This window comes from Amblyraja radiata, chromosome 8 (assembly GCF_010909765.2).
Source record: "Amblyraja radiata isolate CabotCenter1 chromosome 8, sAmbRad1.1.pri, whole genome shotgun sequence".
NCBI classification, from domain to species: domain Eukaryota; kingdom Metazoa; phylum Chordata; class Chondrichthyes; order Rajiformes; family Rajidae; genus Amblyraja; species Amblyraja radiata.
In genome coordinates this window covers 78,685,196-78,711,745 of record NC_045963.1, presented here as the reverse complement: position 1 = coordinate 78,711,745, position 26,550 = coordinate 78,685,196, and the positions used below count along the sequence as shown (strand labels likewise).

Here is a 26,550-nt window from a genome sequence, read left to right as displayed (position 1 = left end):
AAAGAAGAGTCAAATGATGGTTAATTCAGACGCTGGTCAAGAGCCCCAGCGCTGGATGTCTGCTCATTAATAACTGAAAAACAGCTTCATTTTCCATCATCATGAGCTAACATGGTGTAAAGCAGCTCTCTGATATAGGAAGGTGGACAAAAATGCTGGAGATACTCAGCGGGTGAGGCAGCATCTATGGAGCGAAGGAATGGGTGACATTTCAGGTCGAGACCCTTCTTCAGATGATCTGATAGGGATCTTTTCTGGAAGGATAGATCATTGATGGTATACATAGAAAATAGGTGCAAGAGTAGGCTATTCGGCCCTTCGAGCCTGCACCGCCATTCAATATGATCATGGCTGATCATCCAACTCAGTATCCCATACCTGCCTTCTCCCCATACCCCCTGATCCCTTTAGCCACAAGGGCCACATCTAACTCCCTCTTAAATATAGCCAATGAACTGGCCTCAACTACCTTCTGTGGCAGAGAATTCCACAGATTCACCACTCTGTGTAAATAATGTTTTTCTCATCTCGGTCCTTCAAAAAGGTCCTCTTTAAAATGTACCAAGCATTATTGTTTAATCTATTGTTGTGGATATTGTTGTGTCAGGCAATGCTTGGCATCTACGATCCTGTTATCCTTTTCCAGATAATGGCTGGAGCTGCAGCTTTCTTCCACACCATAAAGCATAACGTGAAGATGTTCATCCATTCTCATTAGTTATATACTCCTAACAATTTACAAATAATGTTCAATTCAAACTCTAATGTGACTTTCTGGTACCATAAATGTGATTGTAATTGTGTCCAAGTTACTCAAATGATGCAATATTGCACGTTAGGAGGGACGTGCAGGAAGGAACTGCTGATGCTGGTTTACACCGATCACAGAGTTACTAAGCGGCACAGACAGCATCTCTGGAGAGAAGGAATAGGTGACGGTTCGGGTCCACACCCTTCTTCAGACTGAGTGTCAGGGAAAAGCGAAACGTGATCAGCCATGATCATATTGAATGGTGGTGCAGGCTCGAAGGGCCGAATGGCCTACTCCTGCACCTATTTTCTATGTTTCTATGTTTCTACAATGAGACTCAAAAAGACGACTTTGAAGCTGGTATAACAATGGGTAGGGGAGGGACGGAGAGAGATGGGATGCAAGGCTTACTTGACTAATGCCAACATCATGTGAATCACATGATGAGGAATTCTTGATGCGGTAGAATACTTCTCCACTGAGCAGCCCAATTGCTTGGAGCAAGGAGAGTTTGGATTGTATGGCCCATGTTAGATGATTTGGCTGATCCCAGTATAGGTGGTTAGGATGTGACAGATGGCAAAGCTGCTTCAGCCTAGGGTCCATACTTTCCATCAGGAGCTGGTGGAGCAGCTGTGTGAAGCCCAGGTTCAGCTCCGCTACACAGAACGGTCAGTTGACACTCATTGAAAGGTCAGAACTGGAAAAACTACCAGTGGAGTAATTTATCTGCAGGAACCCACACCATAATGAGAACAAGGAACAATGGGTTAGGAGGGAGAGAGAGATCAGCCATTGTTGAATTGCAGAGTAGACTTGATGGGCCGAATGGCCCAATTCTACTCCTATTCCTGACGAGTGCTGACCTCGAGAAGGGAAGTTGCAGTCATGGCTACTGGTCACTCTTCCTATAGTCTACTCTGGATTGCAAAAGACACTTAAACACCTAACTTAGCTGCCGCTGCACCAAAAGTAATGTTGGATGTTAATGGCAATTTTAAAACTGCACTATTAATCAAAATGATTTGTGTTCAGTCAGCAGAGATTACACTTGAAGCGATAGACTTTTTGATCAATTGGTAAATGCTACAGTTAAAATGCCATCTTGCTACCTCCGAACCCCAATGCTAATCACAACCATTGATTACGTATTCAACAACACAATTCTTGTTTGTTGTCACAGGGAGGGCTTTATTTCCAATCATCCGGTTTTTACCTGGAATGGTATCCATTGCCACTTGATTCAGCTGACTCAATGGGATAAAGAGGAGGCAAGGAATTAACTGTGGCTCTGCTTTATTTTGGCTCAACAGAATTGTTGTTATTCAACAGTTGCCAGCTCAGAAAGCCAGATCCCATGACATTTTGACAGCGCTACATTTAGCTTGCATTCAACCAAATGTCTAACAATTACTGCAATGATTATTCAGTGTGCAGCATTATTCTTAAACTTAACCCTGCTCTCAGGCCCTTCAAGTTGTTTGGGGCAAAGAGGCAAGCTTAACTCTTTTGTGTCAGATAAATCAAATTGCACTCCTATATCAAGTTAAGCTTCTCTTCCTCTATGTCCCTTTTCAGCCATTTCATCCTTTGATTCCTTGCCTTCATTGAGGAGAGCTGGAATGCCCATCCATGTGTAGGAGAAGCAATGATCTCACTAATATACATGAATTAGTAATATGGAAACATTTACCCAGCAAACTATCAAAACTGGAATCTGTCTGTCCTGATTAATTTAAAGTACATGGTGCGAATGATGTGGTCAACGAATGATGTAGTCTTGTGGCAGCATAATGAGGCAGCATTATTTAGTTTTGATAGCAAGATGAGACAAAATGAGACCTAATGTTAAATGGGTCTAAAATACGTAGGCGGAATGGTTTCCCATGGCCAATATGTTCATAATCAATGACATCACTAAGAATTTTATGTCTATGTTTGGAATTGTCTGATTTAGAATTCACTGCACCAGTTGCTACTTTAGTGAATCACAAATCAGATTATGAAGCATAAAAACTAAAAATGCTATTTCAAAGAGGAACGAGGTATTTGAGATGTAATATCACTGCTTCATGGTTGCAAATATATACATTTGCAGATGTGAAGGAAGCTGCAATGTTACAGTGGAAGCAGTGATATTGTGCTGGAGTAGACAGTGCTGGAGTAGACAGTGCTGGAGTAGACAGTGCTGGAGTAGACAGTGCTGGAGTAGACAGTGCTGGAGTAGACAGTGCTGGAGTAGACAGTGATGGAGTAGACAGTGATGGAGTAGACAGTGTTGGAGTAGACAGTGTTGGAGTAGACAGTGATGGAGTAGACAGTGCTGGAGTAGACAGTGATGGAGTAGACAGTGATGGAGTAGACAGTGTTGGAGTAGACAGTGTTGGAGTAGACAGTGCTGGATGGAGTAGACAATGCTGGAGTAGACAGTGCTGAATGGAGTAGACAGTGCTGGATGGAGTAGACAGTGCTGGATGGAGTAGACAATGCTGGAGTAGACAGTGCTGGATGGAGTAGACAGTGCTGGAGTAGACAGTGCTGAATGGAGTAGACAGTGCTGGATGGAGTAGACAGTGTTGGAGTAGACAGTGCTGGATGGAGTAGACAGTGCTGGATGGAGTAGACAGTGCTGGAGTAGACAGTGCTGGATGGAGTAGACAGTGCTGGAGTAGACAGTGCTGGATGGAGTAGACAGTGTTGGATGGAGTAGACAGTGTTGGATGGAGTAGACAGTGCTGGATGGAGTAGACAGTGCTGGAGTAGACAGTGCTGGAGTAAGTGCGCTACAGTATTGTAACTAGATATAATTGTACGGTTGTAGATTTGGGCTAAGGTAATGCTGAGAGCAATGTGTATAGCTACGTTCACATTGGTGAGTTCACAGTCTGGGAAGCAATCGGAAATGGGCATCACTATGTAAAGGGATTATCAGTTGTTTCAGGGAGTCCCAGGAGAAACAAACAGATTTAACAATTATAGTCTGAAATGAGAGCTCTGGAGGCTTACATAGTTGGCGTGTCAATGAAGAGCTATTAAAAGCACTCTGAACGCTATTGCATATACAAATAGTCTTGTTGGCAAGGAAATAATCTTAGCAAATTCCTGACTGCATTAGATGATGGAGGATGGAAAAGGGAACTGAAGATGAGGGAACTGGATAAAATGTGATGGGGCTCAGGAGGATGCAGAGAAGTGGAATGCTATGATGTAGAACTGCTCCGTAGGGAGAAGGGAGAGTCTGCAGGGATGGGACTTTCAGCACCCTAGCTAGGATTTGAGTAGGGATGTCAACCTAATGAAGATCCTTGCAAACTATTGGCTGCTTGTTCACATCACCATTTTATTTTTGGTTACTGGAAACAAGTAATTATTAACATCTTCAATAAATGAAATTCAAAGACTAATTATCTAGCAACATGCACAAAATGGTGGCCAGGGACAGCAATTCAGTTAGTAACTAAGGGTGGACTTGGTGATGGCAATTAATGTTTCAATTTCATCACATTCTGTCATAGAGTCGCAGAGTGATAGAGTGTGGAAACAGGCCTTTCGGCCCAACTTGCCCACACCGGCCAACAATGTCCCAGCTACCCTAGTCCCACCTGCCTGCGTTTGGTCCTTATCCCTCCAAACAGGTCTTATCCATGTGCCTGTCTAACTGTTTCCTAAATGGTGGGATAGTCCCAGCCTCAACTACCTCCTCTGGCAGCTTGTTCCATACACCCACCACCCTTTGTGTGAAAAGGTTACCCCTCAGATTCCAATTAAATCTTTTCCCCTTGACCTTGAACCTATGTCATCTGGTCCTCGATTCCCCTACTCTGGGCAAAAGACTCTGTGCATCTACCCGATCTATTCCTCGCATGATTTTGTACACCTCTACAAGATCACCCCTCATCCTCCTGTCCTCCAAGGAATAGAGACCCAGCCTACTCAACCTCTCCCGATAGCTCACACCCTCTAGTCCTGGAACATCCTCGTAAATCTTTTCTGAATCCTTTCAAGCTTGACAATATCTTTCCTATAACATGGTGCCCAGAACTGAACACAATATTCTAAATGCGGTCTCACCAACGTCTTATACAACTGCAACATGACCTCCCAACTTCTATACTCAATACTCTGACTGATGAAGGCCAAAATGCCAAAAGCCTTTTTGACCACCTTATCTACCTGCGACTCCACTTTCATAGAACCATGCACCTGTACTCCTAGATCCCTCAGCTCTACAACACTACCCAGAGGCCGACCATTTACTGTGTAGGTCCTGCCCTTGTTCAACATCACAAATTGCAACACCTCATATTTCTCAGTATTAAATTCCATCAACCATTCCTCCGCCCAACTGGCCAATCGATCCAGATCCTGCTGCAATCGTTCACAACCATCTTCACTATCTGCAAAAATGGAATACCCTTCTTGGTTCCAGATTTTTGCACTAGCAAAGTTAGTTTGTCTGTATCCTCGTCCTTTTAAATGCCTTTTACATTTATAATTTACTGCAAATCCATGCTATACTTCGAGATCTCACCATCTACATCGCAGGTAACAGACTACTGACCGACATCTTCTATAAGCCCACTAACTCCCATGGCTATCTGAACTACACTTCTTCCCACCCTGCTTCCTGTAAGGACTCTATCCCCTACTCCCGATTCCTCCATCTACGCCACATCTGCACCCAGGATGAGGTGTTCCAGACCAGGGCATCGGAGATGTCCTCATTCTTTAAAGGTGTCCTCAATCTTTTAATCTTCTATTATAGATGAGACTCTAACCAGGGTCTCCTCGATATCCCGCAGCTCTGCCCTCACTCCCCATCCCCCTACCCGTAAACAAGGACAGAGTCCCCCCTGTCCTCACCTTCCATCCCACCAGCCGTCACACACAACAGATAATCCTCCGACATTTTCGCCACCTCCAACGGGATCCCACCACTGGCCACATCTTCCCATCTCCTCCCTTTTCTGCTTTCCGCAGAGACCGCTCCCTCCGTAACTCCCTGGTCAATTCGTCCCTTCCCATCCAAACCACTCCCTCCCCTGAAGAAGAAGGGTCTGAAGAAGGGTTTCGGCCCGAAACGTCGCCTATTTCCTTCGCTCCATAGATGCTGCTGCACCCGCTGAGTTTCCCCAGCAATTTTGTGTACCTTCGATATTCCAGCATCTGCAGTTCCCTTTTGAACACTCCCTCCCCTGGTACTTTCCCTTGCAACCGCTTTACCTCTCCCCTTGACTCCATCCATGGACCAAGCAGTCTTTCCAGGTGAGGCAGAGGTTCACCTGCACCTCCTCCACTCCAATCTCATCTATTGCATTCGCTGTTCCAGGTGTCAACTTCTCTACATCAGCACAGGCTTGGCGATCGCTTCGCCCAACACCTCTGCTCAGTTCGCAATAACCAACCTGATCTCCCGGTGGCTCAGCACTTCAACTCCCCCTCCCATTCCGAATCCGACCTTTCTGTCCTGGGCCTCCTCCATGGCCAGAGCGAGTCCCACCGTAAATTAGAGGAACAGCACCTCATATTTTGCTTGGGCAGTTTACACCCCAGCGGTATGAACATTGACTTCTCCAATTTCAGATAGCCCTTGCTTTCTCCCTCCTTCCCTTTCCCAGCTCTCCCACAGCCCACTATCTCCACCTCTTCACTTTCTTTTTCCCGCCCCCTCCCCCCATCAGTCTGAAGAAGGTTCTCGACCCGAAACGTCGCCTATTCCTTCTCTCCATAGATGCTGCCTCACCTGCTGAGTTTCTCCAGCATTTTTGTCTACCGAAGAATCAAATGTGCATTCTTTTGTTTTGGGATGTGGTAAATACTAAATACTAAATACTCAGCAGTCAATACTAAAGCGGTGTTTGACAGCCAAACAGATTCTGTGACCAATTAGTCACCATAATTTGCATATTCCTGACAATTTCTGGAGAAGTTTTTAGATTAGATTAGATTAGATTCAACTTTATTGTAATTGCACAGAGTACAAGTACAGTACAACGAAATGCAGTTTTGCATCTAACCAGAACGCAAAATAGTAAAATGCTGATTATGACAACATATACAAATGAGGAAACATTGGTGTACGTACATAGGCATATACATATATACAGATAGTTGTTAAGGTGCAAAGATTGACATGTGCTATATTCTGGTGAATAAGAGCTTAACTGTAAATTATATAAACTATAAATAATACTGATGAGAAGGGGGGGGGGGGGGGGGGCTAGCGCGGGGCCTGTGAGTTCAGCAGGGTAATGGTGTTGGGGAAGAAGCTGTTCCTTAGCCTGCTGGTGCGAGACCTGAAGCTCCTGTACCGCCTCCCTGATGGGAGGAGGGCAAACAGTCCATGGTTGGGGTGTGAGGGGTCCTTAATGATTTTGCCAGCCCGTCTCAGACACCGTGTGCGGTGAAAGGCAGCCATGGCAGGGAGTGGGGCACCGATGATGTGATGGGCGGTTTTCACCACCCGTTGTAGTGACTTCCTGTCAGCTGTGGTGCAGCTGCTGTACCATACCGTGAAGCAGGTGGTCCGGATGCTTTCTATGGTACAGCGGTAGAAGTTGGACAGGATCTGAGGGGACAGGTGAACTTTCTTAAGCCTCCTCAGAAAGTAGAGGCGCTGCTGCACCTTTTTAATCAGTTTGGTGGTATTGAGGGGCTAGGACAGATCCTCAGAGATGTGTACCCCGAGGAATTTGAACGCGCTCAACCTCAGTCCCGTTTATGTGGATGGGGGTGTGTCTGCCGCCTCTGGTCTTCCGGTAGTCCACAATGATTTCCTTCATCTTCTGTGTGTTGAGGACAAGGTTGTTGTTGGTACACCAAGCTGCCAGGTGCTGGACCTCCTCCCTGTAGGCTGATTCGTTGTTGTCACTGATCAGTCCTACCACCGTGGTGTCATCAGCGAATGTTATGATGGAGTTGGAGCCATGAATAGGGATGCAGTCGTGGGTGAAGAGGGAGTAGAGGAGAGGGCTGAGCACACAGCCCTGTGGCACGCTTCTGTGTTATGTGTCAAAGTGGAGGAGGTGAGGTTGTTAATCCTAACAGACTGGGGTCTGTTAGTGAGGAAATCCAGTGTCCAGTTGCAGAGGGAGGTGTTGATGCCAAGGCCGCTGAGTTTGGTGATCAGACTGGCGGGGATGACAGTATTAAATGCAGAGTTGAAGTCAATGAATAACAACCTGATGTAGTTGTTGTTATTGTCCAGGTGGGTCAGGGCAGAGTGAAGCGCCGCTGATATGGCATCCTCTGTTGACCTGTTGGGCCGATAGGCAAACTGATGGAGGTCCAGTGTGGGAGGGAGGCTGGATTTGAGGTGAGCCAAGATCAGTCTCTCGAAGGACTTCGCGATGATGGGGGTGAGTGCCACTGGGCGGAAGACGTTAAGACTCCCTGAAGCTGACTGTTTGGGCACTGGCACGATGGTTGTGGTCTTGAGGCATGTAAAATCAATGTTACAATTTTTTTGTAATTCTTTCAGAACTTCATATAACACTCTGTTCAAAATATTGAAATGTGTCCACACGAGTTTTATGACTTTGAAAAAGGACATTAAGAGACTGTGCCTTCCGACAACCACAGCAGCAGGCAGAAGCAAAACTGTTGACATTAACATTTAGGTTACATGCTTCTGTTCAAAACATGAAATTAGACATTTTCGGATTATAAAATGGAAATGGCAACATTTTTTGTGCCTTTATAAAGTACAAGAAGAGAACAGAACTGCAAGGAGGACTTGCCCAATGAGAGAGGGATCTATTTATAACATAAATGACCATTTTCCCATGTAACTTATGGGCTGGTGCTGCCAAAACAAACACGTTACTGGTTCTAAAACCATTTTGTCTGTGTGTCACTTACAATTGTTCATACATTGTGAACTGTCAATGTCTATGTTGTTGAATACAATACATAAAGGGAAACACGGGCCAAGTGTTAACACAGCATTCATTGAAATCTGCTGTAGAGAAGTAAAGAACACAATCGTGCATCTATCCAATCTCCATTTCATGTGAAGCAGTACAGAATGAAGCTGTGTTTACATTCCCACTCTGTTTATATAATCTCTTTTAAAGTCAGTACTTGAACTATGAAATGGAAAAGCTGCTTGATTCATGGGCAGAGTTTAAGAGTCGCAAAATAAAGGTTCATCCTAATAATAGTGAGTCAACAAGATATGGTTTATCTTCATCACAGGTATCACGGGGGCTTACCGTGACCATGCAGTAACTTGGCTATTCTGCTCAGGTAGGTAGAATCATATCACAAGGTTAGTTTGTAAACCTCACAACCAATGTGGTTGTGCTAAAAGGTTGTACCATTTGCACTGAATTCCATCCAGCATCCACTAATATGTACACTATGTACACTATGTACACCAATTCTCTCTTCTCTCTACATCACAAACATTTGATATAGCAATATTGCACAGCATATTGACAAAGTGATTAACTGAATGAACCATTATCCAGAGAGCTGAGCTTACAACCCAAACATCCAAGTTCAAGTCCTGCTATGCCTGTGGAATGTCAATGCAGTTAATAATTCGACAAAAGCCACGGAATTACTTTAAAGTTACTGGATGGATAAAGTTAAGGAAGAGGCGGAGACAGTGGTCTGTGGGAGAGCTGGGAAGGGGAGGGGAAGGAAGGAGAAAGCAAGAACTACCTGAAATTGGAGGTCAATGTTCATACCGCTGGGGTGTAAACTACCCGAGCGAAATATGAGGTGCTGCTCCTCCAATTTACGGCGGGCCTCACTCTGGCCATGGAGGAGGCCCAGGACAGAAAGGTCGGATTCGGAATGGGAGGGGGAGTTGAAGTGCTGAGCCACCGGGAGATCAGGTTGGTTAATGCGAACTGAGCGGAGGTGTTGTGCAAAGCGATCGGCAAGCCTCTGCTTGGTCTCACCGATGTGAAGAAGTTGACACCTGGAACAGCGGATTCAGTAGATGAGGTTGGAGGAGGTGCAGGTGAACCTCTGCCTCACCTGGAAAGACTGCTTGGGTCCTTGGATTGAGTCAAGGGGGGAGGTAAAGCTACAAGTGTAGCATTTCCTGCGGTTGCAGGAGGGAGCAGTCTCTGCGGAAAGCCGAAAGGGGAGGAGATGGGAAGTTGTGGCCAGTGGTGGGATCCCGTTGGAGGTAGCGAAAATGTTGGATGATTATATGTTGAATGTTACATGATGGGCTTATCACGTCTGTTCTAAAGGCAACATTGAAAAATCCAATCGATAATAAATGTTAGATTAGGTGTTTCTTGGTGTGTCTTGTGTAGGGGGTGGTGGGGGGGTGGAGGGGATATGGGGGAACTGCTTTCACTCGCCTCCTCGACGGAGAGGCGACTTTTTCCATGTCGCCTCCCTCGCGGCCTAATAGCTTTGATTGGAGCGGCCTTTCCTTGAGTCGGGCCTGGAGCTTCATCAGCAGGCGCAGCGTGGACTTCTCCTTCGCGGAGCCTGAGCGAACCCATGCCGGGGGTCACCAGAGACGAGTGCTCCGATCCCTGGCCTGGTGACTTTGGCATCGTGGGGCTGTGGTCTGCGGAGCTTCTAGCCGCGGGCCATCCGGAGTCTGGGATCCCTTGCCGGGGATCGCCGGAGAGAGCTCTGACCGCCGGCCTAAGGCCTATAACATCCTGAAGCTGCGGACTCTGGTAGGAAAGTGCCGGTTCGGGACCTCCAAGCCGCGGAGTGTGTTTGACATCGGAGTTTTGATCATCCCAACAAGAGGGCCTGTACATCGGGCCGTCCGTAGCGGCGACTACGAAGGGTTTATGGCCCTGACCACGGGTGAACAAATGAGGAGGACTGACCGACTGAACTTTGTTGCCTTCCACCACAGTGAAGAATGCTGTGGTGGATGTTTGTGTTAGATTCTCTTGTGTATTGTGTGTTGTTTTTAAGTGTATCGCTGCTGGCAAATTCATTTCACTGCACCTTCGGGTGCATGTGACAAATAAAATTAACTTTGACTTCCTGCAGGTTCGATAAACAGAAACTTAACCCTGGTACCCCCTCGCCCCCTCCCCAACCAACATTTCACACCTACTCACTGCCTGACTCCAGTCTGGGTCTGAAGAAGGGTTTGAACCCGAAACGTTGCCTATTTCCTTTGCTCCATAGATGCTGCCTCACCCGCTGAGTTTCTCCAGCATTTTTGTCTACCTCCAGTCTGCAAAGACTGGCCCTTTCCCATCCACCCCTCTCCAATCATCGCTTAACACCCACTTACAGCCTGACCCCAGTCTGCAAAGACTGGGCTCTCGTCCACTACCCACCCCCTCCGTGCTGCCCAACATCAGTCTGGCCACTTCTCCATTACTAACAATACAAATAGAGGAGGTGGAGAGGCTATTTCGGAAGACAGAAAAGCCGGAAATCTCCAGGGTTTTCTCCAGGATGTTTCCCCCTCTACCCTCAAGATCTGTGCTGAACAACTGGCACCGATCTACACAGACATTTTCAACCAACCGCACCTGTTTATTCCTACTCTTTGTTTCCTGTCTGCCAACCAATTCTCTATCCATGTCAGCACTCTACCCCCAATACCATGCTCTAATTTTGCCCACTATTCTCTTGTGTGGGACCTTATCAAAGGCTTTCTGAAAGTCCAGACACACTACATCCACTGGCTCTCCTTCATCCCATTTTACTTGTCACGTCCTCAACATTCCAGAAGATTAATCAAGCATGATTTCCCCTTCATAAATCCATGTTGACTTGGACTAATCCTTTTACTGCTATCCAAATGCGCCGTTATTACCTCTTTAATGATTGACTCCAGTATCTTCTCCACCACCGATGTCAGGCTAACTGGTCTATAATTCCCCGTTTTCTCTCTCACTCCTTTCTTAAAAAATGCAATAACATTAACTACCCTCCAATCCACAGGAACTGATCCTGAATCTATAGAACATTTGAAAAAGATCACCAATGCGTCCACGATTTCTCGAGCCACCTCCATGAGTACCCTGGGATGTAGACCATCAGGCCCTGGGGATTTATCAACCTTCAGTCCCATCAGTTTACCCAATATTATTTCTAACCTAATGCAAATTTCTTTCAGTTCCTGCCCCCCTAGATCCTCTGTCCTCTAGTACATCTGGGAGATTATTTGCGTCTTCCTTAGTGATGTTCTAGGGATGAGTGTAGGGCCAGGGCGATGGCATCGCCCGTGGACCCGTTGTGGTGGTAGGTGAACTGCAGTAGATCAAGGCCACGAGGTGGACAGGATTTAATGCGTTCCATAACTAGTTCTCAAAACTAGGTGGGTGTCAAGGCCACTGGACGGTAGTCGTTTAGACATTCCTTCATCACTGGGATGATGGAGGTCTTCTTGAAGCAGGTGGGTACGCCAGAACAGAGCAGGGGGAGAATGAAGATGTCTGTGAATACACCCGCTAATGAGTCTGAAGCAACTGCTTCGGAAGGCACTGACATTGATCGATGGGCCAAGTAACCAACTTCTGTGCAATAACAATTGTATGATTTCCTCTTCAAAAGATGATGACGAAAGGCATGATGCAAAACAGAAATATTATATCATGGTAATTAGATATTTTGCAATGTTAGCACTCAAAATATCTTCCCCTGTTAGAAACACAGCCTGTGCAAAATGACTGGGAAACTACAACTTGTTTGGAGTAAATATAACACTGTGTTCTACAGAATCTTGCCAGTGTTGTTTCAGTCATCAGAACAGTTTCCATCCACATGTTCAAAAGCCATTTCAGAAAGTAGTTTAAGGGGAAAATGTTTTCTAGTGTTCCTGTTATTCTTGATTTTCTCCATGTAGTTTGTCTTGTAGATGTTATGTTAGATGTTCATGTAGATGTTAAATTTGTGTTTATTGTGTGTTTTTGTTATTTTATTCTATGTATAACTGCAAGGCACGAAATTTCGTTCAGACCGAAAGGTCTGAATGACAATAAAGGATACTTATACTTATACTTCAGTGGTTTCTATTGAAACCCTACAAAGTACATGGTTTTGGTTTCTTATACAGCCAGTTTTGAGGAATAAAATGCATTTGTTTTACAATCTATGGGAAATCACTCAAACTCTAACTGTTGAGTGTACAAAATGATTTCACCTTCAAGTCTGAAGAAATTATTTCACCTTCAAGTCTGAGTTAGGCAGCATTTTGTGTCCGTCTTCAGTGTAAACCAGCATCTGCAGTTCAATAGACAACAGGTGCAGGAGTAGGCCATTCGGCCCTTCGAGCCAGCACTGGCATTCAATGTGATCATGGCTGATCATCCACAATCAGTACCCCATTCCTGCCTTCTCCCCATATCCCCTGACTCCGCTATCTTTAAGAGCCCTATCTAGCTCTCTCTCGAAAGTATTCAAAGAACCAGCCTCCACCGCCCTCTGAGGCAGAGAATTCCACAGAATCACAACTCTGTGTGAAAACGTGTTTCCTCATCTCCGTTCTAAATGGCTTACCCCTTATTCTTAAACTGTGGTCCCTGGTTCTGGTCTCCCCCAACATTGGGAACATGTTCCTGCTCTAGCGTGTCCAAGCCCTTAATAATCTTATATATTTCAATAAGATCCCCTCTTATCCTTCTAAACTCCAGAGTATACAAGCCCAGCCGCTCCATTCTCTCAGCATATGACAGTCCCGCCATCCCAGGAATTAACCTTGTAAACCTACGCTGCACTCCCCAATAGCAAGAATGTCCTTCCTCAAATTAGGGGAGCAAAACTGCACACAAAACAGCACACCATTTCCCGCCCCCCGCCGATCCATTGTAATGAGGATTCACGGTGATTTATGTTTTTGTGTGTTGTCCGAGTCTCTGTGCCTGCAATGCTGCTGGAATCAGGGTTTTCATTGTACCTTGCCGGAGATGCGATTGTTTTCCGGGTCGTATCTCCGGTCGCTCTGTGCACTAACATCATGGAGCTGGTGGCCTTGCTTGAGACTGACATTGAGCCCCACCGCGGGGCCGTGGACTTACCATCTGAGCCTGCAATCTCTTGTCTGGGATCGATGCTCAAACCGCAGCCTGCGGATTTCAACATTGAAACATAGAAAATAGGTGCAGGAGTAGGCCATTCGGCCTTTCGTGCCTGCACCGCCATTCAATATGATCATGGCTGATCATCCAACTCAGTATCCTGTACCTGCCTTCTCCCCATATCCCCTGATCCCTTTAGCCACAAGGGCCACATCTAACTCCCTCTTAAATATAGCCAATGAACTGGCCTCAACTACCTTCTGTGGCAGAGAATTCCAGAGATTCATCACTCTCTGTGTGAAAAAAAAAAATCTCATCTCGGTCCTAAAAGACTTCCCCCTTATCCTTAAACTGTGACCCCTTGTTCTGGACTTCCCCAACATCGGGAACAATCTTCCTGCATCTAGCCTGTCCAACCCCTTAAGAATTTTGTAAGTTTCTATAAGATCCCCCCTCAATCTTCTAAATTCTAGCGAGTACAAGCTGAGTCTATCCAGTCTTTGTTCATATGAAAGTCCTGCCATCCCAGGAATCAGTCTGGTGAACCTTCTCTGTACTCCCTCTACGGCAAGAATGTCTTTCCTCAGATTAGGAGATAAAAACTGTACGCAATACTCCAGGTGTGGTCTCACCAAGACCCTGTACAACTGCAGTAGAACCTCACTGCTCCTATACTCAGATCCTTTTGCTATGAATGCTAACATACCATTCGCTTTCTTCACTGCCTGCTGCACCTGCACTTTCAATGACTGGTGTACCATGACACTCAGGTCTCGTTGCATCTCCCCTTTATCTAATCGGCCACCATTCAGATAATAGTCTACTTTCCTGTTCTTGCCACCAAAGTGGATAACCTCACATTTATCCACATTATACTACATCTGCCATGCATTTGCCTAACCTATCCAAGTCACCTTGCAGCCTCCTAGCATCCTCCTCACAGCTAACACTGCCCCCCAGCTTCGTGTCATCCGCAAACTTGGAGATGTTGCATTCAATTCCCTCGTCCAAATCATTAATATATATTGTAAATAGCTGGGGTCCCAGCACTGAGCCTTGTGGTACCTCACTAGTCACTGCCTGCCATTCTGAAAAGGACCCGTTTACTCCTACTCTTTGCTTCCTGTCTGCCAGCCAGTTCTCTATCCACATCAATGCTGAACCCCCAATACCATGTGCTTTAAGTTTGCATACTAATCTCTTATGTGGGACCTTGTCGAAAGCCTTCTGAAAGTCCAGATATAACCCATCCACTGGTTCTCCCTTATTCACTCTACTAGTTACATCCTCGAAAAATTCTATAAGATTCGTCAGACATTATTTACCTTTCATAAATCCATGCTGACTTTGTCCAATGATTTCACCACTTTCCAAATGTGCTGCTATCCCATCTTTAATAACTGACTCTAGCAGTTTCCCCACTACCGACGTTAGACTAACTGGTCTGTAATTCCCCGTTTTCTCTCTCCCTCCCTTTTTAAAAAGTGGGGTTACATTAGCTACCCTCCAATCCTCAGGAACTACTCCAGAATCTAAAGAGTTTTGAAAAATTATCACTAATGCCTCCACTATTTCTGGGGCTACTTCCTTAAGTACTCTGGGATGCAACCTATCTGGCCCTGGGGATTTATTGGCCTTTAATCCATTCAATTTACCTAACACCACTTCCCGAATAACCTGGATTTCACTCAGTTCCTCCATCTCATTTGACCCCCGGTCCCCTGGTTTTGATACTATCCCTGATTTCCCTTGTTAACCACGGATGCACTACCTTTCCCGATTTATTATTTTGCCAAACTGGGATTAACAATTGTTGTAGTTCATCCATGCAGTCTTTAAATGCCTTCCATTGCATATCCACCGTCAACCCTTTAAGAATCAATTGCCAGTCTATCTTGGCCAATTCACATCTCATACCCTCAAAGCTACCTTTCTTTAAGTTCAGATCCCTTGTTTCTGAATTAACTATGTCACTCTCCATCCTAATGAAGAACTCAACCATAGTCACCCAAGGGGCCACGCATAACAAGACTGCTAACTAACCCTTCCTCATTACTCAATACCCAGTTTAGAATAGCCTGCTCTCTCATTGGTTCCTCGACATGTTGGTTTAGAAAACTATCCCGCATACATTCCAAGAAATCCTCTTCCTCAGCACCCCTGCCAATGATTCACCCAATCTATATGTAGATTGAAGTCACCAAACTGTTTTACCTTCATTGGAGGGGGACTGACATTCTGGCACGCAGGTTTGCTCGTGCTACACGGGTGGGGGGGAAGGAGTCAACAACATGGACGCGTATGTGTGCAGCTAACGGGAAAGAGAGTGTAGGAAAGGCCACGTTTAAACTAACAGAGCAGGGGGATGGGAACCAATTCAAAGAGACAGAGGGACATAAAAGGAGGCCAAAGGTAAAAGGTAGAAGAGAGATAAGAAAAACTAAGCTGAAAGCTTTGTGCCTTAATGCGAGGAACATTGGAAATAAAGTGGATGAATTGAATGCGCAGTTAGTAGTTAAGGAATATGATATATTCCAAGAAATCCTCTTCCTCAGCACCCCTGCCAATTTGATTCACCCAATCTATATGTAGATTGAAGTCACCCATTATAACTGTTTTACCTTTGTAGCACCCATTTCTAATTTCCTGTTTGATGCCATCCTCAACTCCACTACTACTGTTAGGTGGCCTGTACACAACTCCCACCAGCGTTTTCTGCCCCTTAGTGTTTCGCAGCTCTACCCATATTGATTCCACATCATCCAAGCTAATGTCCTTCCTTTCTATTGCGTTGATCTCCTCTCTAACCAGCAACGCTACCCCACCTCCTTTTCCTTTCTGTCTATCCCTCCTGAATATTGAATATCCCTGGATGTTCAGCTCCTAGCCTTGGTCACCCTGGAGCCATGTCTCCGTGATCCCAACTATATCATATTCATTAATAACTATCTGCACATTCAACTCATCCACCTTATTACGAATGCTCCTTGCATTGAGACAAAGCCTTCAGGCTTGTTTTTACAACACTCTTACCCCTTATACAATTATGTTGAAAAGTGGCCCTCTTTGATTTTTGCCCTGGATTTGTCTGCCTGCCACTTTTACTTTTCACCTTGCTACCTATTGCTTCTACCCTCATTTTACATCACTCTGTCTCTCTGATCATGCTCCCATCCCCCTGCCACATTAGTTTAAATCCTCCCCGACAGCACGAGCAAACACTCCCCCAAGGACATTGGTTCCATTCCAGCCCAGGTGCAGACCGTCCTGTTTGTACTGGTCCCACCTCCCTCAGAACTGGTTCTAATGCTCTAGAAATTTTAATCCCTCCCCCTTGCACCATTTTTCAAGCCACTTATTCATCTGCAATATCCTCCTATTTCTACTCTGACTAGCACGTGGCACTGGTAGCTCGCAATTGAGGAGCTCGCAGTCTCGGGTAGAGACGAATGTCGGGAAAATCCAAAGTCGGAGTAGGTTTGTCTATCCCCGACCCAGGGTCTGATCACCTGGTGCAGGGTAGATGATATCCCCCCCAATGCAGGAGCTTGATCGCTCACACGGGGAGGACCCGACCGCGGGCTACGTTGCCAAGATTGTCCCATCAACGGAAGGCCCGAGGCCCCCGATCGCGGGAGAACAAAGAAGGGAAGAGATTTTTTTTTCCCGCCTTCCATCACAGTGAGGAATGTGTAGGAGTCACTGTGGTAGATGTTTTGTGTCTTTTTGCTTTTTATTGGTATAACTGTTTGGCAAATCAAATTGCTCGTATGTTGCAAAACATACTCGGCTGATAAAGCATGATTATGATGATGCTTATGATATGACAATAAACTTGCCATTTAATCTACCCCCAACTCCCTGCATTTGGCCCATTTCCCGCTAAATCTTTCCTATCCACGTAACTGTTCATGTTTCATGGCTTCCACGTGGGAATGGAACATGAAGGTGCAGTAGTAATCTCTACAACAAATATTCCCAGTAAAGTAGGGTGGATTTATTTAACTCTTAAACCCCTGTCCCACGGTACAAGTTCATTCCAAGAGCTATCCCGAGTTTGCACTGATTTGAACTCGGAGATTTACAATACTCGTCGGTACTCGGGGCTCTCGTGGACATTTTTCATCATGTTGAAAAATCTTCACGAGTCTTCCCGTGCTTACCTGTCGTTAGCGAGTCTTCCCGAGTACCTGCCGTTAGCATTACAAGTCGCTAAGAGACGTCCCCGAGCTCCGGCGTACCTGCTATGTCCATTCTCCGTGCTTACCACGAGTTTGATTTTTTTTAAACTCGGGAGAGCTCTTGGTATGAACTCGTACAGTGGGACAGGGCTATTACTCTGTGACATCTTCCACAATGTTTCATGCTTACCTGATCATTCTTTCCAAGTTCCAACTCCACGAGAGCAACTGGTGTGTTAATTTGATCCAAGTGTCTGGACTGAGTCTTCAAGTCAACTCTCCAGCTGAATTTTCTCAAGCAGTTTTCCCACTTGCTCTGATTTATAAGGCATTCACGGATTTTATCTTTATGACTTTTCCAGAATTTGGTTAAAACTACAGCTTGATCTGGTGTAATTCCTTTTTGTTTCTTGGTCTGCGCTGTTAAGAAGGCTTCTAGCTGGTTAAAGTCCATGTCTGCAGACGTTATTGACTGTTGAAATAAGAACTATTATTAGACTCAGTCTCACTCGTCCTATATCAAAATCTTTATTTAAGATATTACACTGACCACATGTGGTAGAGAATAAACAAACCTCAAGATGCTGAAATCACATTATAGTGATTAGATTTTATCATCATTCTGCCCAGTCATTGAACTTTAATCAACCTTTCAGCACTTTTTTTTTGTACAAAAGAATACAAGAGCTGGAGTAGGTTGTCTCGCCCTTCGCATCTGCTCCATCATTCATTAAGATCATGACTGACTTTTACCAGAATCTACAGTACCCAAATAAATGCTCCATCTCCCAATCGACATCTTTCAAACCCATGCACACAGAATCATCAAACCTTGCAATTATAAATCTTCAAACTCAGCAAATGTGCTCAGTTTTTCATTAATATTAGATCCTTCAATTCCTCATTTTCACAATATCCATGATTTTCTAATATATTCAGTAGGGTTTTAGGATGTTTTCTTCCCAAAAGAAAAATGCAGTTATTGTATTCCTCTGCCATTTCATACCCTATGATAAATTCTTCTCCCAAACCCTATGTAACAGACCACATTTAACCTCGCTAATATTTTCATTTTTTTAATATCCATCTTCCACTTCATTAATGTTTTGGTCCTTCTGCCCAGTTGAGTTGTTCCCCATTCTCAGTCTAATTGCTATTGCTGACAACACCAAAAGCCTCTTCTTTTGATTTAATGCAATCTGTGACTGATCTGGTCAACAATGGATGAATCACTTTTCCTTTTGTGTTTTTGTGCCGTAAAATAATTTGATTTCTTTAAATGCTAACCATTGGTTGAGCATGATCATGCCTCTCGATATGTTCGAGAGAAAGAATTTCATTGTTCTGTTGCCGGTACGTATAACAATGAAACATTCTTAACTCTAGCAGCCAACTGTTGCCAATTTATTTTCCTTTATGCCTTCACAGCTTCCTTTGTTTAAGTGCTGAGGTGATTATTGAATGCAAAGTCTCGCAGGGAATAGCTGCAGTTTAAAGGCCTTCCTCCAATGCCCACTAAGTAGTTGAAAACTGTAATAAAATCAAACTTTTTGCCTAAGGCTTTATTATACATGATTACTGATGCCATGCTAATGTCACTTGTGATTAAAATGTTTACTTGAATGGTCATATACTGTGCAACTTAAGTATATTTTGCTATTTAAAAAATGAGTGTAATTATTAAAAAATGCAATTATGAAAAACTACAGAACTTCTCAACACAATAATATGTTTTACTCAGCATACAACCTTCAAATCAGTAACACTGAAAGGCTATAACTCCATAAGAAGCATTTCAGTGTATTGTACCAACTTCAAGCAGAAAATTATTTTTTCAACTTCACACAAAAAAAAAATTGCTCCTACAATTAACTTTGGAATATTTGTAGGAAATTAATGGAGCACTACCTTTCCAAACATTCTGCACAAGTGAAATGTGTGCAGTTATAAGTAGCAGAGTTTCAATTAATAGAAGTAACTAGACTAAGTGGGACCCGTTGGGTCCCAGCATCACACGGGAGGGCTGGTCCCCCAACACAATATTCAATCTCTCCACCTATTCCAATATTGGTGGCCAATGGGGGTGGGAGTGGGGGGGGGGTGCTTTCTGGAGCGCTAGTATGGGTGTTGTGGACTGAAGGGACTGGTTTCCAGAGGGGTAGTATGGACATTGTGGGCCGAATGGATTCTTGGGCTGGCGGCTCAATCACTCAAGCCTGTTGTGCTGGCAGCTCACTCACCCACGGCTGGTGGGCTGGCAGTTGGCTCACGGCTATTCCTTGAAATTCCATTTCAAGCAGGGTGCAAGGCCACCAAATTCAAGTGCAGTTTCATACCATTTCAAGCAGGGTGCAAGGCCACTAAAGACAGCGAGTCATGACCTCTCCCTCCATCTTGCAGAGATTGAGCCACGCCCACACTTCTGGGTTTTATAGTCCCTCCCCCTCCCACCAGAAGGGGTGTGGCCTTAATGGGATGAGTGACAGGAGAGAGAATCTCAACATTTTTGAAACTCTAATAACTCTTTTATTTTTCATCGATGGGAATAATCCTCGGCACCTGATTATAAAACCCGGAAGTGTGGGTCTGGCTCAGTCTCTGCATGATGGGGGAGGGAGAGGTCACGACTCTGTCTGAGCTGTGAATCAACTGAACACATTGAATGTCTACTGAACTGTGAGTGTGGTGTTTTGTGTGATTTTATGGTGGTTTCACCCTGCATGAAATGGTATGAAACTGCATTTGAATGTGGTGGCCTTGCACCCTGCATGAAATGGTATGAAACTGCATTTAAATGTGATGTCGTTGCACCCTGCATGAAGGTATGAAACTGCATTTGAATTTGGTGGCCTTGCACCCTGCTTGAAGTGGTTGGAAACTGCACTTGAATGTTGTGGCCTTGCACCCTACTCGAAGAGGTAAGAAACTGCACTTGAATTTGGTGGCCTTGCACCCTGCTTGAAATGGTAGGAAAATGAATTTGAATTTGATGGCCTTGCACTCTGCTTGAAATGGAATTTCAAGGAATAGCCGTGAGTCAACTGCCAGCCCACTAGCCGTAAGTGAGCTGCCAGCACATCAGGCTTGAGGGACTGAGCTGCCACCCCAAGAATCCATTTGGCCCACAATGTCCATACTAGCCCTCTGGAGACCAGTCGCTCCACATTTTCTTCTAAAGCTAGGGGAACTGCAATTCTAATCCGCAAAGGTATTCCGTTTAAACATAAATCCACAATAGCTGACAAGGAAGGTAGGTACACCATAGTATCCGGAGAAATGTACTCAACCTCATTGACACCTACCTGATCTCCTGGTTGCTAAACACTTTAATTCTCTTTCCCAAACCCACACAGACCTTTCTGTCCTAGGTCTCCTCCATTGTCAGAGTGATGCTAAACGCAAATTAGAATAACAGCATCTCATATTTCGCTTGGGCAGCTTACAGCCCAGTGGTATGACTATTGATTTCTCTCACTTCAGGTAGCCCCGGCATTCCCTCTCTCTCTATCCCTCCCCCACCCATGTCGCAGTAGCTTCTCAAGTCAAGTCAAGTTTATTCGTCACATACACATACGAGATGTGCAGTGAAATGAAAGTGGCAATGCTCGCGGACTTTGTGCAAAAAAGACAAACAAACAAACAACCAAACAAACAGAATCACATATTCTTTTACATATTAAATATTGTGGGCGGAAGGAAAAACGTTCAGTAAAGTTAGTCCCTGGTGAGATAGGAGTTTACAGTCCGAGTGGCTTCTGGAAGAAACTCCTTCTCAACCTCTCCGTTCTCACAGCATGGCAACGGAGGCGTTTGCCTGACCGTAGCAGCTGGAACAGTCCGTTGCAGGGGTGGAAGAGGTCTCCCATGATTTTATTGGCACTGGAGTTGCACCTCCTGATGTATAGTTCCTGCAGGGGGGCGAGTGAAGTTCCCATAGTGCGTTCGGCCGAACGCACTACTCTCTGCAGAGCCTTCTTGTCCTGGGCAGAGCAATTCCCAAACCAGATGGTAATATTTCCGGACTTTCGCTTTCACCCAACAAACAGCTAGGGTCTCAACCTGAAACGTCACCCATTCCTTCTCTCCAGAGATGCTGCCTGTCCCACCGAGTTACTCCAGCATTTTGTGTCTATCTTCGGTTTAAACCAGCATCTGCAGGTCCTTCTTACACAAACAGCTAACAATGGCCTGTTTCCTTTATCATTGTTACTTTTTTGCATATCTTTCATTCATTGTTCTTTATCATTCTATATCATTGTCTACATCTCTCGTTTCCCTTATCCTTAACCAGTTTGAAGAAGGGCCTCGACCCGAAACGTCGCCAATTCCTTCTCTCCAGAGATGCTGCCTGTCCTGCTGAGTTACTCCACATTTTTGTGTCGATCTACTGACTCTCTTTCGTCTGTCCTGCTATTTACTTCTTCAAAGAATTCCGGCAGATTCATCTGGCAAGATCTCCCCTTCACAAAGCCATGTTGACTTCGGCCTATTTTATCGTGAGCTTCTAAGTACTCCGTAACCTCATCCTTTATAATGGACTCAAAAATCTTACCAACCACTGAAGTCAGACTAACCGACCTACAGTTTCCACTATTCTACTTTGCTCCCTTCTTGTATGGTGGGGTAATATTGGCAGTTTTCCCAATCATCTGGAACCACTCCTGATTTTAGTGATTCCTGAATTATCACTATTAAATTCCAACAACTCTCACCAACGTCTATAGAACACTGTAGAAAGCATTTTATCAGGATGCATAATAGCATGGTTTGGGAATAGCCCCATCCAAGACCGCAAGAAATTGCAGAGAATTGTGGGCGCAGCCCAGACCATCACGCAAACCAATTTCCCTTCCATTGACTCCAGCTACACTTCACACTGCTCGGCAAGGCCAGCACCATAATGAAGGATGAGTCTCTCTCTCATCTCCCCTCTCCCCTCCGGCAAGAAGTACAGAAGTAAGAAAACGGACACCTCCAGATTCAGGGACAGTTACTTCTCAGCTGTAATTAGGCAACTGAACCATCCTATCACCAACTAGAGAGCGGTCCTAACCTCCCATCTACCTCATTGGAGACACTCGGACTATCTTTAATCAGACATTAACTTCTACTCAATGCTATTCCCTTCATCCTATATCTGTGCACAGTGAAGGGATTGATTGCATTCATTTTCGCTGACACGCAACAAAAAAGCTTTTCACTGTACCTCGGTTCACATGACAATGGACTAGCCTCGACTAAACTAGACTGCTTTAACCCAAAAAAAACCTTACTTTCACATACTTTGCTCACAGAAGAATGCAACATCACATCCAGATGTAAAGGAGACAAAGGTGTCAGGTAAGAGGAGCGATATTTAAAGGGCCACGTCCCACTTGGCGATTTTTTCGGCGACTGCCGCCATCATTGATTGACGTATCAGGTGATGCGGGGTGATGACGTATGCCGCGCAGTGTTTTTTCAAGTGTCGCAACATTTTTTTGTCGCCGCTGTATTTTGAAATGTTCAAAATCTTTTGGCGACCCTGATATGACACCGGCAGTCTCCAAAAAAATCACCAAGTGGGACAGGCTCTTAAAGCCAGAGAGGGGGGATATAGGTGGATGAGGATGGGGGTGGGATAGTCAGACTGCAGTGGATGATATAAAATTGGAGAATTCAATGTTCATACCATTGGGTTGTGAACTACCCAAGTGGAATACAAAGTAATGTCCCTCCAGTTTGTGTGTAGCCTCACTCTGGCAATGGAGAAGACCCAAGGCACAAAGGTCAGTTTGGGAATGGGAAGGGGAGTTAAAATAGTTAGCAACCAGAAGATCCAACACGCCTTGATGGATGGCAAAATGGGTCATCTCAGTTTGGTCTCACCAAAGTAAAAGATGCCCTATCTCGAGCCCTATCTAGATGAGGTTAGAGGAAATGCATCTGAACCTGTCTCATCTGGAAGGGCTGCTGGGGTCGCTGGATGGAGGCGAGGGAGGTGGTGTTTAGACAGGTGTACTATCTGGTTCTGGTGGGCGGCGCGACTCACGTCGCAGCGGCCTCTGCAGTCCGTCTGTCTTTTTATTATTTTCTGTCTCGTTTCAAAGTAGTTTTTATTTTATTTGTTTTGACGGGGTATGTGTGTGGGGGGCGGGGGGGGGGAAACTTTAAAATCTTTCCCCTGCACGGGAGACCCGACCTTTTCTTTGTAGGGTCTCCGTTGTCGTTGGGGCTGCAACGTGGAGCGGCCTCCAGCAGGAACGACCTGGGGCTCCAGTCGCGGAGCTGCGGACTTACGTACCATCACAAAGCTGGCCGAGTCCCGAGTGGGTGGAGCGGTGGTGGCGCTCGGCTGTGACCCGACCCCAGACCTCCAACCGCAGGTCTGGCAGACAGGAACACCGGGAGCCCGCAGGTCCCTGCTGGGAGACCGCTTTTCGGGGCTTCAACGGCGACTTCTCCCGCCCGAGTTGCGGGGTTGAAGATTACCTGGAGCGGGGCCTTACATCACCGCCCCGCGTGGCTTGGAATGGCTGCGGGACTTTGCTAGCGCCCGCCGGGGGCTCCAACAACAAGACCCGGAGCGTGTCCTTGCATCACCCGGCGTGGCTTTAATGGCCGCGGGACAATTACCATCGCCCGCCGGGGGCTTTGACTCTGACATCAGGGGGGAGAGCAGGGGAGAGATACGTTTTTTGCCTTCCATCACAGCGAGGAGGAGATGCGCTGTGATGGATGTTTGTGTAAATTGTGTTGTGTCTTGGGTCTTTTTCTTTTTGTATGTATGACTGCAGAAACAACATTTCATTTGGACCTCAACGAGGTTCAAATGACAAATAAAATTGTATTGTATTGTATTGTATCACCTGGGGTTACAGAGAAAGCAACTGAGACTGGGTGGTTTGGGTTGGAATCTAGTTACACGACAGAGGTGTTCTGCAAAGCATGCACCCAATTTACACTTGGTTTCTCCAATAGACAAAGACATGCGTTTCCTTTCCTGTTCTGACAAAGGTTTATTGACCTGAACAAATAATTGTTTCACTCCTCAATCATATTACATAACCTGTTGAGTGCAACTTCCCAGCAATTTACATCCTTTTAACTAACTGCAAGCTTGTTATACGTCATGTTCCCAAAGAAATATAGAAAATAGGTGCAGGAATAGGCCATTCGGCCCTTTGAGCCAGCACCACCATTCAATATGATCACGGCTGATCATCCAAAATCAATGTCCCGTTCCAACGCCTCACATCTTCCGACCATGAACAAACTGCAAGATCGCCAACATGAAGAGTGCCTCAGAAGCAAGTGTCAAAAACATGCAATATACTTGAAATGGACTACAGGTGCACAACCTTTTATCCGGAGTTCCGGAAACGGAAAAGCTCCGAAAACCGGACATTTTTTCCAGGATGTCGTCTGCACACCAAAGCTCACGTTTGGCGCCAAACTTAACCCGAAACGACCTACGGTCAACCCCGGTCTGTACTACTGTAGCGGCTGCCTCCTCCACGGAGACCGGGGAGACACTTAAACATCTGTAAATCATTGCTTAAATGTTAGTCAGTTAGTTTGGAGGGCTTTTATGTGAAGGGGGGGGGGGGGGTGAAGGGGGAAACTTTAATTCTTAGTCCCCTACCTGGTCGGAGAGGCGGGGAGCGGGCAATGCCTTACCGGGTCGCCGTGCAGTAAGCTCCGGAGCGCTGTGGCCGTCGACTCCCAACATCGCGGAGCTGGGGCTGTGGGCGTCCGGCCGCGGGCGGCGCCAGTTGTAGCTCCGACCCCGGCAACTCTACCCCTGGCTGCGCGGCGCTCCAAATCCAGCGCCGCCCGCGGCCGGATGCCCGCAGCCCCAGCTCCGCGATGTTGTGAGTCGGTGGCCATAGCGCTCCGGAGCTTACCGCACGGCGACCCAGTAAGGCATTGCCCGCTCCCCGCTGGTATCCCAGCGCTGCGACGCCGCCGACTCCCAACATCGCGGAGCTGGGGCTGCGGGCGTCCGGCCGCGGGCGGCGCTGGATTTGGAGCAGACTTTTCAAGCCGCCCGCGCTACCTACCTAATCTACGCTAAAAATCTACCATTCGGATATCCGAAAAATTCAGAAATCCGAGAAGTGTCTGGTCCCAAGGCTTTTGGATAAAAGGTTGTGCACCTGTACAAGGTTTGAGATAATGGCAAATATCTCCCTTCAGGAACACATAGGTAATTCTGTGGATTCTGCAACAAATATTCTCCTTAAGGCTTCAGTAAGGTAAATGGTAGGTTGCAAAACACATTCAAATATGCAAACAAAAGAAAGGTCAAATTATGAGAGGTAACTTTAATAAGTAAATAAAAATAAATCAAACAGCACACTCAGTCAAAAATATTTGAAATTACTTGATCATGCAACATCAAACCTTGTGAACCAAAAGCCTTGTGTACTACCCAATCAAACCAGTGCCCTCCATAATGCTTGGGACAAAGACCCATCATTTATGTATTTGCCTCTGTACTCCACAATTTGAAATTTGTAATAGGAAAAAAATCACATGTGGTTAAAGTGCACATTGTCAGGTTTTATTAAAGGCCATTTTTATACATTTTGGTTACACCATGTAGAAATTACAGCTGTGTTTATACATAGTCCCCCCATTTCAGGGCACCATAATGTTTGGGACACATGGC

At 45.6% G+C, this 26,550-nt stretch overlaps 1 protein-coding gene and 1 long non-coding RNA gene across 3 annotated transcripts in view; one reads left to right on the top strand and one right to left on the bottom strand.

Moving 5' to 3' along the window:
- The window catches only part of commd1 (copper metabolism domain containing 1), a 47,012-nt gene that overhangs the window by 7,027 nt on the left and 13,435 nt on the right, over positions 1-26,550 (bottom strand). For both annotated transcript variants that reach the window (XM_033026298.1, XM_033026299.1), the window contains one exon: positions 18,088-18,369. In XM_033026298.1, coding sequence (XP_032882189.1) covers positions 18,088-18,369 — 282 coding nt within the window. The remainder of the gene's footprint in view (positions 1-18,087; positions 18,370-26,550) is intronic.
- Positions 9,819-13,735, top strand: LOC116976420. The gene is made up of 3 exons (XR_004412951.1): positions 9,819-9,919; positions 12,356-12,358; positions 13,725-13,735. It is a non-coding gene; the product is annotated as an uncharacterized LOC116976420 (long non-coding RNA).